The 15103-nt window shown below is 42.3% G+C and overlaps 1 protein-coding gene across 1 annotated transcript in view; it reads right to left on the reverse strand.

Annotated features, from left to right (window-relative positions):
- Positions 1–7955: 7955 nt before the first annotated feature.
- CNPY1 (canopy FGF signaling regulator 1) overlaps positions 7956–15103 on the reverse strand; it is a 39358-nt gene continuing 32210 nt past the window's right edge. Inside the window, 3 exon segments of the mRNA XM_082473716.1 lie at positions 7956–10331; positions 14360–14390; positions 14394–14456. Of these exon segments, the coding sequence (XP_082329842.1) occupies positions 10294–10331; positions 14360–14390; positions 14394–14456 (132 nt within the window). The 3' untranslated portion in view covers positions 7956–10293.

Consider the following 15103-nt stretch of genomic DNA (forward strand, 5'->3'; position numbering starts at 1 on the left):
GAAAACACATGGGACAGGAAGCAAGAAGGGGCAGAACTCGGGCTGTGAGAGAAGGTTGAGGTGGGCAGAGAGCAAGGAGGATGGGGGGCAGATGCTGGGAGGATGGGGGGAAGATGCAGAGAGGATGGGGGGCAGATGCTGGGAGGAGTGGGGGACAGATGCAGAGAGGATGGGGGGCAGATGCTGGGAGGATGGGGGGACAGATGCAGAGAGGATGGGGGGCAGATGCTGGGAGGACTGGGGCAGCTGGAGCCAGGCTAGGAGCCATCTTCGTCCATGAAGGCTGGTAGACCCAGAGCAGGAGTTGGGGAGGAGGTGGTAGATTTGGGGTGGGGGCAGTATGGTGAAAGGTGATGCAGCAGAGATGCAAATGCCAGGGGGATGTGGGACAGGAAGACAGCCCCAAGGAAGTGGCAGAGGGAGTGGGTGTCAGCTTCCTCCGTGAGAGCTCACTGGGACGCTCTGAGCATCTTGCGTAAAGGAGGGATGGCGGTCCATCAGTCGGTAACCCTGCTGCCCTGGGACGTAGGAAAAAGCGACAGGAAGAGAAAATTCGGGGGAAGATCTACTTTTAATTTATGAAAAGGGAGAAACAGTCCAACTGCCCACCTTTTCATTTAGATTATTAGTTAGATGAAGAAATGATCATGTGCTGTCCCATCCTTTTGGCTATATATTACTGGAAACGTATGAAATTAGTCTATTTGGGGGGTATACTTCCCTCAGAGTGCTTAATTTTGTAAGGAATTCTGGCAACGCAGGTCCCGAAGACCCAATGGTCACATCTCCCTTTGCCACCAAAACATAGTAAGTGGAGCTTACAGTGGACTTATTTGTAAATATTTCTTTTAAATCTGAACGTTGGTCTGAAGGATTTCTTCAAGCAGCCTTGTTACTAATTTTACAGCGCTCCCCCCAGAAAAGGGCACCAGTAGTTGGATTTTTAGGGGTTTTTCTCAGTTGAAATGAATCTTCTAATTCCTCCTGGTAGAGCAAGTCTGTTTATGGGGTTTGGATTTGTGTTTTGTATTATCCATAAAGCTTTTTCCATTTCCTAAAGTGCTTTTGAGAACGTTTTGTAGCTTTACTAATAGTAGCAAATGTAGTCAATTGATTTTTTTGGAAGCATTTCAGGATGAAATCATGGATTAGTATTCATTTTAAGACTGGAGGCTAAGGAGGGGAGAAGCTGAGCCAAACCAACTGGTCAGCACCTCTGACAGGAGTACCAGAGTGGGGCTCTAACTTGCTGTGTGGCCTCGGACCAAACCGTTAGCCTCTCTGTGCCTCATTTGTCCTCTAAACAAGACTGCTTATTTCTATTTGCTTTAGGGCAGGAGTTCTTCACCTGGGTTCTGTGAATTTGGGTGGGAAAAATTCATCCTTGCTCTCATCTCTGCTAACTGAAATTTACCAGTTCTTTTCATTATGAAATAGACATAATGATGCTACAGCAGGATTGTATTGCCTGTGACATTGTTGCCAATTTAAACCACGATATTTTTGTATCATGTTACAATTGTTGCAGATAATAATATCGTTTCTGCTCTGTGTCTGCTGCTTCAGAATCAGTGATTAGACCTGCTGCTGGACCTTGTTAGTTAACGTATCAGTAAAGAAGCACACATCACAATTAAAATATATTTTATAACTATTTTAATCTAATTGGTTTCCTCGAGGTCTTGTGTATTTCATTTTACGCATTTAAACATCTTGGTCTAAGGAGGGTTCCCGGGGCTGCCATGGCATTTAAAAAATGGTCAAGAAGCTCTGCTTAGAGGGGTATTGAGGGGGTTGAACATTTGCTAAAGGACCAGCGGCTCTTTAGGGCAAGTTCAGAGAGCAGTGTTGCTATTGCAATGATGAGCTCAGTGAAATGGCTCTGGGGGGCTAAAGGGCTCTGGGGTGACTTCCTGACCTGTCCGTGTTCAGAGCAGCCAGTTCCTGCAGGATGGCACCTGGGCCACTCCTCCCGGGGCTGACTGTGCTGGCACACATGGGCACTGCATCAGCCACCAGCGCCCGCCTGTGTCGTTGACCCAAAGTCGATGGCAGTTATCAGAGCAATGGAGCACTCACAGGGCAGATGGGGAGGGATGTGGCGTGGCCCAGCCCGACTCTGGGTGACCAGCCCCCCGGCCCACAGCCCGGGAACCGCTCCAGGCGGGTGTGGGTTGGTCCAGGTTCTGTTGTCCTTGGACTGAAGATAAAGGAATTTGCCAAACAGGGCAGAGCTCTCCTGGATGCCAAATCTCCCCAGGAGGACGGGCGGTGTCCTAGACTCCGAGGGTGTCGTGGGTAATAGGGACCTAGGCCTCCCTGGACCGTGAGGAACTGGCCTCACGAGGGCCGCGTGGGGACCCAGGGCCATTCACGTGCCCTTATGCCAGCACTCCCACTTCTGGAGATTCAGCCACAGGGAATTCCCTTGAATTTGCTAAAGACTCAGCCACCGGAATTCTCCTCTGCCTTGTTCACCATAATAAAAATATCGAAAATGATCTAAATGACCTAACATAGGAGATTAAATACATGTGACTTGTGTGATACAGGAGGTAAACACTTGGCAGCCCCCAGAGTTCATGGTGTAGAAGAAGGTGGAACGACATGGAAAGGATCTCACAACACGTTGAGTGAAAAGGCCAGTCACAGGGCAGGAGGAAAGACGTCTAATTCACATCCATGTACCCACACACATATGTGCACAGGCATACATACATGAGGTAAACAATCAGCTGGGTGATGAAGTTGAGAAAAGTTTTCTTTTCTTTTTTTAAAAAAATCTATGTTTTCTAAATATGTGTATTTCTCATTACTTATAAGAAAGAATGTAGGGGGCTTTGTGGTTTTCATTTTGTTTTGTCTGGTTTTAAAGAAGGAAAGGTACGCTAAAGAGGCGGAAATGCCCTTGTCTGCAGTTTTCTTAGTCGGGGCAGACTGAGGTGGCCGCAGTCACCCACCTGTCCTGGTCCATCTGCTCTGGTCTGAATGGCACCTCCTGAACGTTCAGAGGGCCGAGGGTTCCCACGGCGTGGCCCCGGTGGGCCCCAGAAAGAGAGAGCAGGGGTCAGCAGGCGCTTAGGTGGTCCTGGATGTGGTCTCCCGAGGAGGATGGGGAGACAGACCAGCAATGTCCACTCAGGGGGCTCGCGACCGCAGAGGTCGAGCCGGCAGGTAAAGCAGCAGAGCAAGGCTGGAGGTCCGCGCGGTGACCCGTAGATAAAAGAAGGTCCGCTGGGCAGGGCCCCTCAGCTCCCCCTGCCAGGCTACCAGGACACAGGCTGGTCACAGGTGCACCATCAGACACAAACATAAAAGCTCTAAAGGGATCACAGAGCATCCACCCCCTCTCATGCACCCTCAGCTCTGTAAGAACCTAAAGCACCCAATAAAAAGTCATGCTTTGGGGACTTCCCCGGCGGTCCAGTGGTTGAGAATCCGCCTTCCAATGCAGGGGATGCAGGTTCGACCCCTGGTTGGGAAACTTAAGATCCCACGTGCCGCGGGGCCACTGAGCCCACGTGCCACAACGAAAGATCCTGAGTGCTGCAACTAAGACCCAATGCAGCCAAATAAAAAAATATATTTTTTAAAAAAGAAAAATACTTAAAAAAATTAAGTGCTTTCTACTGTACTGAAATTTACCAAAACTAGATGAAATAATTTTCCAATCTGAGCTTGCGTGTAGCTTGACTCTCAAGTAATGCCCATGTCCCAAGCCCCCAGATGATTGCAGTTCTACGGAAGCCCAGACGGTGGGGCCCCTGGGTGCACAGTGGAGGCCCCGGGGGCCAGATGGGGCCCCCTCAGCCCTCCTGCCAGTCCCCCTGCAAAACCAAGAACAGACTGAGATCAGGCCGTTCCCTGCCACACGGCTGAGGATACGTCCACCTGCGGAGAGGCTCCTCCACTGACGTGTCCCTGAGGGGTTTGGGGCGAAGACACCTCTGTCCTCGGCGCCCAGCACCGGGCACGCTTCACGATCTCCTCGCCTTATCAGATTCCTCTCTCACTCCCACCAAAGGCCACTGACAGGAGCGTACAGTCTCCAAATCCACATGCTGTCGTCGGCAGGGCCTAGTGTCAGCATTTCCTCACTGTCTCCAGCAGGGCCCGTTCCGTCTCTGCAACCACTGCTGATCTCTAAGGGGCTGGTCGCCCGGGAAGAGGTGACCCTTGCAGGAGGAAGACAGGAGACCGGCCCTGGTCCACCCAAGGAGGCACCAGCTCTCACGCCAAAGACCCTGCCGAGGTCGCCCTCCTCACCTCCCCGTTCCCACGGCGGGGTCCCGTTCCACGGGGCATGGAGGGTGCCCTGCTCACGGGCATGGCCACCTTTCCTTGTGTCCCTCTCAGCACGCACCACGGGGCCTTGTCATGTGCAGGGGCCCGCTGGGCACAGCCAGGTGTGCAGAGAGCAGGGGCGTCTCAGCTCTGGGGGGGCTTGAGTGGGGAGAGTAGTGATGGGGACAGTTGCTATGAAATGAGCCCAACACAGGGCACGTGCCAGGCGTCCGGCAGTGGTGCCGGCCGACGTGGCCACCTGGCTCGCGGGGCGGAGTCAGGTCACGGGCCCGCCTGCCCCAAGTCTGCGGGTGGACGAGGGGCTTCGGGGAGCGGGTGGGTTTGGGTACACTGCTAACTCAGATCTGACTCTGAACCTCCATTTCTGCTGCCAGACTCAGAGAAGGGCCGCCAGCCGGGCTGCCTCCCTGGGTTCAGATCAATGAGAACAAATGGGAGAAAGTCAGCTCCCGCGCCCCCCTCTGTTCACGAGGCTTTGTGTGAGCCCAACGGGCTGGCCAGCGGAGAGCTCTGCTCCCATGGGACCCAGGAGAAGGACAGTCGGGTTCAAGGGCGTGGGGCTGCTCAGAGCAGGGATGCAGGACACCACGGACGACCAAGGGGCTGCCCCGCCCCGGGCCCCGCTCCCCTCACCTGCCCGGGGTGCCCCCTCAGTGCCAGTGCTCTGGGGCTCCCCAAGGGCCACGTGACAGCCTCACCAGAGAGGAGCAGGGTCTCTGGTCCCCCTGCTTGGGCCTGAGTCCTGGGGTGGCTGCAGGTCATCAGGGCCGGGTTAGTGCAGGAGACGGAGCTACCACTGCTGGGAATGAGTCACAGCAACGACAGAAACTAAGGCTCTGCTGGATCTGAGCCTCAGACACTCAGAAGAAGGAAAAGGATTTCTAAACAAGAAAAAAGTATTCCTTTCTCAAGGCTGAATGTATCCTACCCTTAATCCGAATGGACGATCAGCAGCTTGTCCTCGGCTTTGTTTTAACACAAACGCGGCTCCAGGTGCTTCTCTTTCTGTGGAAGGACCTTGCGTAGCACCAGGAAGAGGATGCAAGAAGGGCTGACGCGAAGGAATCACAGCATACCTGCAGGCACGCAGGGCAGCTACTACAGCTGCGCCAGACCCTTGGGGTTTTCACTCTCAAAACTGGTCCAGGTTTTAGTGCCCACAAAGTGTACAAAATGGAGCTAATTTGCAACATCTGCTGTTCACCATTTGGGGGTATTGCTTAAAAAAACCCACTCAAGTGACCCTTTAATCTTAGGGCATTAATATTTAATCGCGGCTTTGATTGCATATAAAGGCAGTTCGAGGGTATGTTTTCACCTAAAGGTCTAATAATTTAATAACACTTATTGAAGTTGCATTTGTATTAGATTTTGCTCTGTTTTAATACCATGGTGCTTTAAATAGGGTCCATTTTTAATGGGGACCAAATAGTCTATTTTTTGGTTCTCTGCTTTCTTCTACAAACCACAGGGCATGAAGATGCTTAATCGGGGCCCTTTGATGAAGGACAACAAAGCCATAAAGATCATTTCTATCAGACAATGAAGATCACCTGATTGAAATCTTCTCTCTGTGGACAATGGTGTCACCCCCAGGATTATCGTCACCTTTCATGGGCTGATATCAGAGGACATGCAGCAGAGAAATCCCCAGTTGTTCAGAAAGCAGCTTTGAGGCAAACCTTTAATATAAAATGTCAGGATACATTCTAACTCTTCAGGTGCCAACCTCTCTATTCAAGAAGTTTGAAATTGGTATTAATATTTTAACTTATCACTTACACGATCTTTCCGAGTCGTAGCCACACTTAATTAGCTGACATTGGGCTTCCAACGTTCCATTATGTAACTTACATTCCTTAGATGTTGGTTTATTAACAATCCCGAAAGGAGAAAGAAGTTACTAGAATCTTTGCTCTAAAGCAAGGCATGTATGCCTCTGACTTGCACCACAGATCAACCAAGTCGGCAGTTCAGGAACTTTGTCCGACACTGTGGTTCAATGGAATACAACTCTATTCTACATATTTAATTGCTTACATCATTGTATTGGGCTATTATGTATTGGGTTACTTTGCGCTATTATGTTTGGTGGGGGGGAGACAATTTTGGCCCACAGTTCCTTGCAATCTGAGCTCCACAATAATAAGCCACATTAGAATAACATTCTAATACATTTCCCATGTAACCTCAGAGCATTTTTTGTTTTCCAGTAACTTCTTAACGAATATGTTTCATAAATATTTTGCTGTTGTGTTTCTATGTGTGTTATGATGCAGGGTATATTCTTTCTCGAAAATCTTGAAAATCAAGATGGGAATATAGGAATAATTTTTTCCTTTAAGGAATTAAAGAAATTTCTAGACACTTTTTTTTCTGGGATCACCCTGGAGCAGTCAAAGCTTTAGCGGACCTGTGTCCTGACTTTATTCATATCTATGTGTGTAGGTTTGTAGGCTGCATCTACGTACCTGTGTTTCTATCTACCCATCCATCTCCAGAGTCCCCCGAGAATCGGGAGGGGCACAGAGCTGTATCTGACGTTTTAGACTCCACTTCCACAAACTGTCCTTAGGAAGCAAAGCTTGATGTTTCAGGTGATGGCCCTACAGACAAATGAGCCAATATTATATTAAATTTAATCACCATCTCCTTTGAGCAGGGCAGGTCCTGAACACGGACAAAAAGAGTGGATCCTGCCTCCTCAGCAAATACATGTTTAGGGCAAGGGGCAGCAAGTATGACTCCCAGAGAGAACCATGCCATTTCCTGCCTCTTTCCCTAGGTAATATAAGGGCAATGACTTTCATATTTCAATTTCATTCATTGCATTTGACCTTTTATTTATTTAGTCCCTTGCTCTAAAAGCAAATAACCTGAGGAATTTAAGAAACTTATAAAGGGAAATTAAATTATAGGTTAAAAATCATAATAAAAACACACATATCTAATGGGTATACCTTTTATTGTTAACAGTACAATATCATTGTTAATTGCATTTTGGTATAAAACTATGAAATATGCCATTGAATGGGTTTCAAGATTTAAGATTAGCTCATAGATTTGTATGAGATTTTAAAACAGGCTACACGATCACATCAAAGACTGGCTTTTTCTCATATTTCATTACAATGTGAATTTTAAGATTGATATATAGTTTAAAATATTTATTTAGATAATGCTATTACATATATGAATAAATATCAGCCAAGCAGAGAAATAGGTATAAAAAAATATAACCAGTTATTGACTTTTTTTTTTAGGGCTTGCTTTAGTAAATCAAGTATTGATCTCTCCCATTTGGGACTTTGCTCTATTCCACTCTCCACTCCTCAGTGAAATGGATTCATCGGTCTTGGCTTATTCTTAGCAAATCGTAATCCACATAACAAAATATAAGCTGTTCATCTCAGCCAATTTGGTCTTTTCTTTATGAGAAGAGGCTCACAGAAGTCTTCCATGGAGACCCAAAAAAACCATCTCATAAAAGTACGATTTGAAATCATCCACCTGAAACACGTCTTCTCTCCACATTATTTTAATAAGCATTATAAATCTCTCCCTACCTTTTCTCCAAGATTCTCTTCTGACCCAGAATTAGGTGCTTTCCATGGGCTCTAAGAAACTTTTCTGTCACACCCTAGGTGTTGTTTTGTTTCTTTTTCTTCCTTTTTTTTTTTCTTTCTGGCTTTTTGCTTTTGCTTTGTTTTTGGTCAATAAAAGTCATTAAAAGGCAGGAATGTGTTTGGAGGCCTGGCAAAGCCAGCAGTCAGCTACTCTTTCATTATTGTTCATTTAAAAGCAGCACAGCCTCACCACACCCAGAGGGAAACTTAAGTCATCGCAGCCATAAGAAATGCAGTGGCTCACTCAAATGTAGTGTTAATCAGTAACTACAAACATGTACATGTGTTTAACAAGTTCGATCTGGAAAGAAAACAATTATCTAAGTCGTGAGATATTGAAAATCTTGCAAGAGACAAGATTATTTTTACTGGGAAGTAAGAAAAAATGGAAAAGCCCTATTTAGCAAAACCTTAAGATATTCCCCATCAGAGGCAAGATGTCTGGTTCTCTCCAGTCAAAGCAGAAGCCTCAATATCCATGAGAAACAGCCATCAGTGGAGGGAAGGCATACCTCCCTACGGTCCTTTAGGTGGGAAACAAAAGCCCAAAATCTCTTAAATTCTACGATTAGCATTAGTACTGTCTAGATGTGAGAATTTGTCAGATTTACCATTGAGGGTATGGAAGGACCGCAGCCAACACTTCTACAATCACAAATGTTATGGTTTTCGAGGGAACTTTGTGCCAGTGTCTCTACATGTTCCCGTGAAGAAACAGTTTAGTGCATTTACCAAGGAAGCCTAAGTTAGGAAAATGTTTATGACTCATTTTTTGAAATGCTAAATTAAACTTAAATAGCTAAGTTTACTAAAGTTATAGGGACTATGTTTTAAGTCACAATTTTACTACCCTACTGAAAAATGATGCTAATTATTCTTAAATCCTATTTCCATTTTTTATCAGTTGTATGCAGTGCAGCCTCATTGGGTTATAATATGTAGGATCTATACTACTTAGCCAGCTACAGACGTATCAAAAAATCACAGACCTTCTCAGTTTTCCCAAATAAATGAAGTCCACTTTAAAAATCTAACTTTTAATAAGAGTTGAGGTGGGAAAAGGAGAAGAATGGAAACCTCTTTCTCTTCATTTTGGCAAATTTTTCTAAATGTAAGAATTGTTTCCTCCTGACGAGTCAGTTGAGTGGCTTAAGTAATGTGCTTTCTAGGCCATCAGGTAACATACGGCAAATAGTTTTTGTTTTGGGGACTTTGCTCTATTCCACTCTCCACTCCTCAGTGAAATGGATTCATTGGTCTTGGCTTATTCTTAGCAAATAGTAATCCACATAACAAAGTATAAGCATCCTACCTAGTAAACTCTCAGAGACAACAATGAGAACTTCTTCTTTAAAACAAGTGTAAAATAGGTCCTGACCTTTTAAATGATTAAACTTATATTCCAATGAATGTAAACTTAACAGAGACAATGAAATCTCCAAGAGTGAGATTATTACTACACTCTGTTATTAACGTGGTCAAAAGGCAATTTTCCATAAGTTCCCACCTCTCCTTCCATCTCCACACCTACAAAAACATCCATAGAAAGAATGATAGGTTGGTTAGTAGTAAAATCTACACGCTAAATGTTAGGTGAAATTCTTTAATAAACAAAGGCACGGCAGGAGAGTTTGCAGCAAAACAAAACATGGCCATTGGTATCATCCTTTAAGACTACATGATAATAAATACATGAATAATAAATCAACTTTCTAAATCATTTGAATTCAGGATGTATGCATCAGAAAGGCCAATATAGTTATTGTTCCCTGTAAAAGTACTCACTGTTTTTTATGCATTTAATTAAATTTTAGAAATTAAAAAGTTTTTAAACTTAAGGTTTCTAGAAATTTAAATTTCATTCCTGATATAAAGTGAGTTCGCTTCTTTCAGTGACAGCCATACAGCCCAGAATAATTAACCTGGAATTTGCAGCAATATGTTTTCTTAATTTCATGACTAATCAAGTATTTATGAAATCAAATCAAGTTTTTATCAAACAGAACACTATACTTGTATATGTGCATGAAATATACAGTACACGTTATTAAATCCTTATTTCATTTATGAAATGTCTTCACTTTTTTCCTATTACTGAGTTAAATGCTTTCCTGCCAAGCCTGTTTATATCAAAATCTACAAAGGTAATTCGTTTCATGCACCCCTCAGCTTCACCTATAGAAAGAATTGGGGCTCGTCATGATGCCAAACGAGATTTTCAATAAAATATCAAACATGAGACAATGCAGTACGAACAAGAGACGTAAAGTTTCTTCTCATGAAGAAACATGAAGACAGAAATGCAGACATTGACCTTGGGGGCTGTGACTTGTCTCTCCTCTAACTCGCAGCACCGTCATTCCTAGAGTTCAGTGTGATTAGTAGAAGTCTCACACAGACCTGGGAAAAAAAAAGTTAGATGGCATCACTATCACATTTAACACCAGCCCATAAGTCATAATTTACTTTCCGCAAAAGCACATTCTTGTGGAAGCACATTTTTTTTTAAACTTTCTTATGGACATTTTCAAATACACACAAGAGTAGAAAGAAGAATGTAATCTACCCCCCTGCAGCTCGGTCAGCCACTGCTATTCCTGTCCCATCTCCAGTATTTTTTCCTGGAGTATTCTGAAACAAAGCCCAGGGGTTGTATCATCTTGCCCGTGGTCATGGGAGTATTTAAGGAATACTCGAGACAGGGAATCAGTGCGCTGGGCATTTAATCCAAGCAGCAGAGAGGCAATGACGCTTGGATACACAGTACATTTCCAACTGGCAGCAATTAATGCCAGCTCTCTTTAGACTGGGCTACGGTTTATTTTAGCTACGTAATTTATTTAAAATAGGAAATAGGTCAGCCTTCGTATTATTTTGTATGATTTATTAGCCTTGAAAGTAATTATTTTGAATATTAGAATTTAACACCCCCATTAGTGCTTGGAAATCTATACAAAAAGGTCAAAATGCTTTTACTTTAAATGTAGGCTAAACGTTTCTGAATATCTGAGACCTTATTCCATCTGTGGCATTCAAAATGATCGTGTCACAAATTCTCATTGGTCTGATGTTTTTAAATGTTAAGATTTGATATCAAAGCAGAAGTGATATGTATACAAAACATACTTATGTATTTGTGTTTATACCCTCACTCTACCTAATGAAAACCTCCAAAGACCAGAGTATCCATTTATCCATAATCTAGAGTGACATGTTCTACCTTGAGTGGAGTATAGCTATCTTTTTAATCATGACCTTATATATTATTAAGATTTTAAAATACCATTTTTACTTCAAGACATTAAAACAACAATCTGGAAAAGATTGAGTCATGTGCCACAAAACATTCAACCAGGAAAATCTAATGAACTCACTTTTATTTCATGCCTGGGAAAGAAAAAGAGATACGTAAGAAATAACCTGCTACCACTATTACTGTCTCATGCCCCCCAAACAGGGTGTATTTGATAACTCTTCTTCTATCCAGTGAATAAAGCTATAGTGGCATCTGCAGATCCATCTGCAGACCCACAGCCTTTCACTGAGACGTTTTTCATTCGTTGAAAGGATGACACGTTTATGAAAATCTCACGAAATTGTTATTTTTAAAGCCAAACACAGTCATTTTAAGTTTAACATAAGATATGTTTCCTCCATTATTCCCCATTTATTTTGTGTAGGGGGTGAGCCTTAGAATATTAATATTTTAAAGAATCATACATGTGTTAATTAACTAGATGGGGGGAATCCTTTCACAATGTACACACATATCAAATCACCATGATGTACACTTTAAATACCTTACAATTTTCTAGGTCAATTATACCTCTACAGCTGAAATGTTAAAGTCTGTGAATGTGCCCTCATCTGCTCCCATGTAATTGTTAAAAATAAAGTGAAAAGGTCTACATGAAATAGAAAAAAGCAAAATTCACATACACACATATAAGGTGCATATAAAGCATATAAAGGGACTAAACTTCCATTCAAACCTCTAGTCCTAGAAATATCTATCTTTGAAAAGATTATTAATCTTCCTAAAAGCAATGTGGACATTTTACGAGCTCTCAGTACAGTGTCTGCTCATAGTCTATACCAGGTACAGAGTTACTGGTTAATGTAGTTTTCATAGCCTCCAATAAACACACACACACACACACACACACACACACACACACACACACACACACACAGAGTCATATTTTTAAAACATCATTTAAGTCGTGCAGAGGGATCATAGCAAAACTGTGGTACAACAGCACAAAATAAAGCATCGCCTTTACAAAACAGGGTGAATGTCATGCTATTGTAGGAAACTTACTGTACTTGTATTAGACTATGTTTAAAAGCTTCTGGACTTTTTCTACAATACGAGAGTCTCACCTTTTACACAAATTTCCAAAAGCATCCCAATATGTTAAAATGTATTACATCTTCGTTGCTGCAGTCATTAATTGGAATTATTCTCATTGCTGTGTCACTTTAGTTTTTTCCTGGCAATAATTTTTAAGTTTGAAAAACTCTTTATCTTGTCATGAGGTTTACTTACTTCAATAGTAGTGGGGGTTTAGGAGGGCAGGGATTCTTATCTCTTTTTAGGATTATTGTATTCTTAGTTTTTAATTTATAAGTGGTTTAGAACATCTATAAGTATGTTTCACAGAGAAACAACCTGAAAAAACTCACTCCACTTTACTACGTAGCAGCCACGTGGTAGTTTACTCTTTGGAGTTGTTACCTTGTGTTCTCAATAGTTCTGGGGCACTGATACTTATGTTTACAGTGTAAGCACTTAATCAGTTTCTTTTAAATAGATGCTATTAAGAATTATTTGATCATGTTTTATTTTACACTAGTAATATTGCACATATCCTAAGTTTATGCTTTATGCTTGTATTTTCTTTAGGATAATATTAATTTTTATTTCTAATTATAAATATGCAGAAGGAATGAAAAGAGATAGTTAATATTATCGAAATTAAGCCAAATTGCAGCACTTGGGAACAGAGTCTTTCCTCAGAACCTTATTATCTGAGGCAACTACTGCCATAAAGAGTTGGTGAAACTTTCTCAAGACTTTTGTAATATTTGAGCAGGTGTTCATACAGCAAATGATTTGCATTTACCATAGATGATTATGACAAGCCCAAATCCTTTATGAGAAAAAAATAGGAAAACAAATATTCTCAAAAGCGTCACATTTTTGCTTACATCTTAACGCACACGTTCACCTCTGAATAGCTTGAAAACCTTCCAAAATAATTTCTTTGGGAAATTGTGACTATGCACTTATTTATGTGAATTTCACAAGTTACAGCAGTACATATCAAAATCAATGGAAAAAGCTCTTGAATTCCTGGCTATATCCTGACTACATCATTTCACCATACTCTTCTTCAAATTCCCAACTAAACTGGCTTTTAAACAGAGAACAACCCCATTATCTACTCAGAGTAAGACAACATCATCATGTTCATGGAAATTTGCTACTTTCTTGTTCAGTAACTTTGGATGACAAATATTTACCTTCTAATCACAGTAACTGTTATTTTAAGGACTTCAGCACTAAATTTGATCCTATGGCTGTAGGTATATTATACTTTATTATAAACAATTGCCGAATGCTAAACATCTCAAGCTTCCATAATTGCATCAAAGTATTTCCCCCAGCTTTCAATCAGTCTCCATATATCACATTCATTTTTTCAAAGATATCTGAAAAGAATGTATGACTTGTACTACATTCTTGTAAATGTATTTTAAAAGGATCAACGTGATACAGACTAAAAGGTGTGTGTTCAACCAAATGGAGGGTCGGGTCAGGGTGGTCCTGTGTTTCAACTCTGTATATAGAAAAGAAACTTCTGGCAGTGTTTTCTAGCTTCTTATTGTACGTATGCATGTGTGTGTTTAAGAATACGAATCAAGTATTATTTTCCACCCTCTACCAGAAAAAAAATTTTAAGAAGTAGGTATGCTGGGAAAGGAACTTGAAAAAAAATCCAGCACCAAATAAACAAACAGAAAAACGTTTGAAATGTCTTCCTAAAGAAAGATCCCACTTTCTGTTGGTGGAGGTAAGTACACAAGTCATAAAGGGATTCTCCTTCCCTGGTCCAGGATGGAGAACCCAGCTCTAAAAGTTTAAAAAGAGAAACGCTTTGGATTCTTGCAATCCCAATTGGAAACCAAGCATTTTTAAATTCATTTAAAATGTCGAGGAGAAGTGCAGCCAGCAAGGCCTCATAGCCCTGAGGTTTGTTTGTTTGCTTTCTCTCACATGGCGTCGTTTCTGATTCAGTGGAGACCCCGTCAGTGGCAGGGAGACAGCGAGGCTTGGTTTGAAAAAAAAAAAAAAGATGCTGCAGTGCTGGGCTCGAAAGAGGGGTGGGCCAGGGAGAGGGCGCATGCTACATGAGACACAGTACCTGATTTTTCACTGCACAGCTTGTCAGTGAGCTAGTGTGCCTCCTGGGCGATAAGTGAGAATATTTCATCTTCGTACTCTTCCATTCTAGTTTCACACTGTAGAAACAGAATAACAACATATGTGGATAGATATGCACTCACAGGACATCTTGTTAGGAAGGACTTGTCACAGTTTTATTAGCTAAAAATATAAAATCATGTTACCAAGGTGGTCCATTTTTATTAGCCCTTTTGGTTTAAGACATCACTGCATTGGATTAACCCTCTTCCCAGAATGCTAATTGCATCATTTTCCTGAGACTTGGCTAACTGATTAGTCGTATTGAAAGACGAGGGTGAGGCAGGAAAATGGTTCTTTGTATTTGTTCCTCTTCCTCACACTGGAATGGAAAGGAACAGGAGGGATGTAGCTCCTATTTATGGAGCTGAAAGTCTTCATTTTTGTTTGTTTGTTTGTTTGTTTGTTTTGAAACTTTAGAGAACACGGCTCCTTGAAATGGTTAAACCAGTTTCCTTTAGATTTAACATAATAATCCATTTTGTGGTTTTAAAACAGGGTCTGAAGTGTGAAAATAATTAAGCTTTCTCAGCAATCAAAACACAAGTGCATCTTCAATTGCACTCAGGATAACGGGGCTTTTCAGTTACTCAGGAAAGCTTCTCTTCATACCACTTAAGAGATCCATCCATAATTTCACTTTGCTTCCCCCCACCCCAAATCTGACTTTCCAGAGAAGAGGGAG

Source organism: Balaenoptera physalus, assembly GCF_965194825.1.
Source record: "Balaenoptera physalus genome assembly, chromosome: 8".
Taxonomy (NCBI): Eukaryota; Metazoa; Chordata; class Mammalia; order Artiodactyla; family Balaenopteridae; genus Balaenoptera; species Balaenoptera physalus.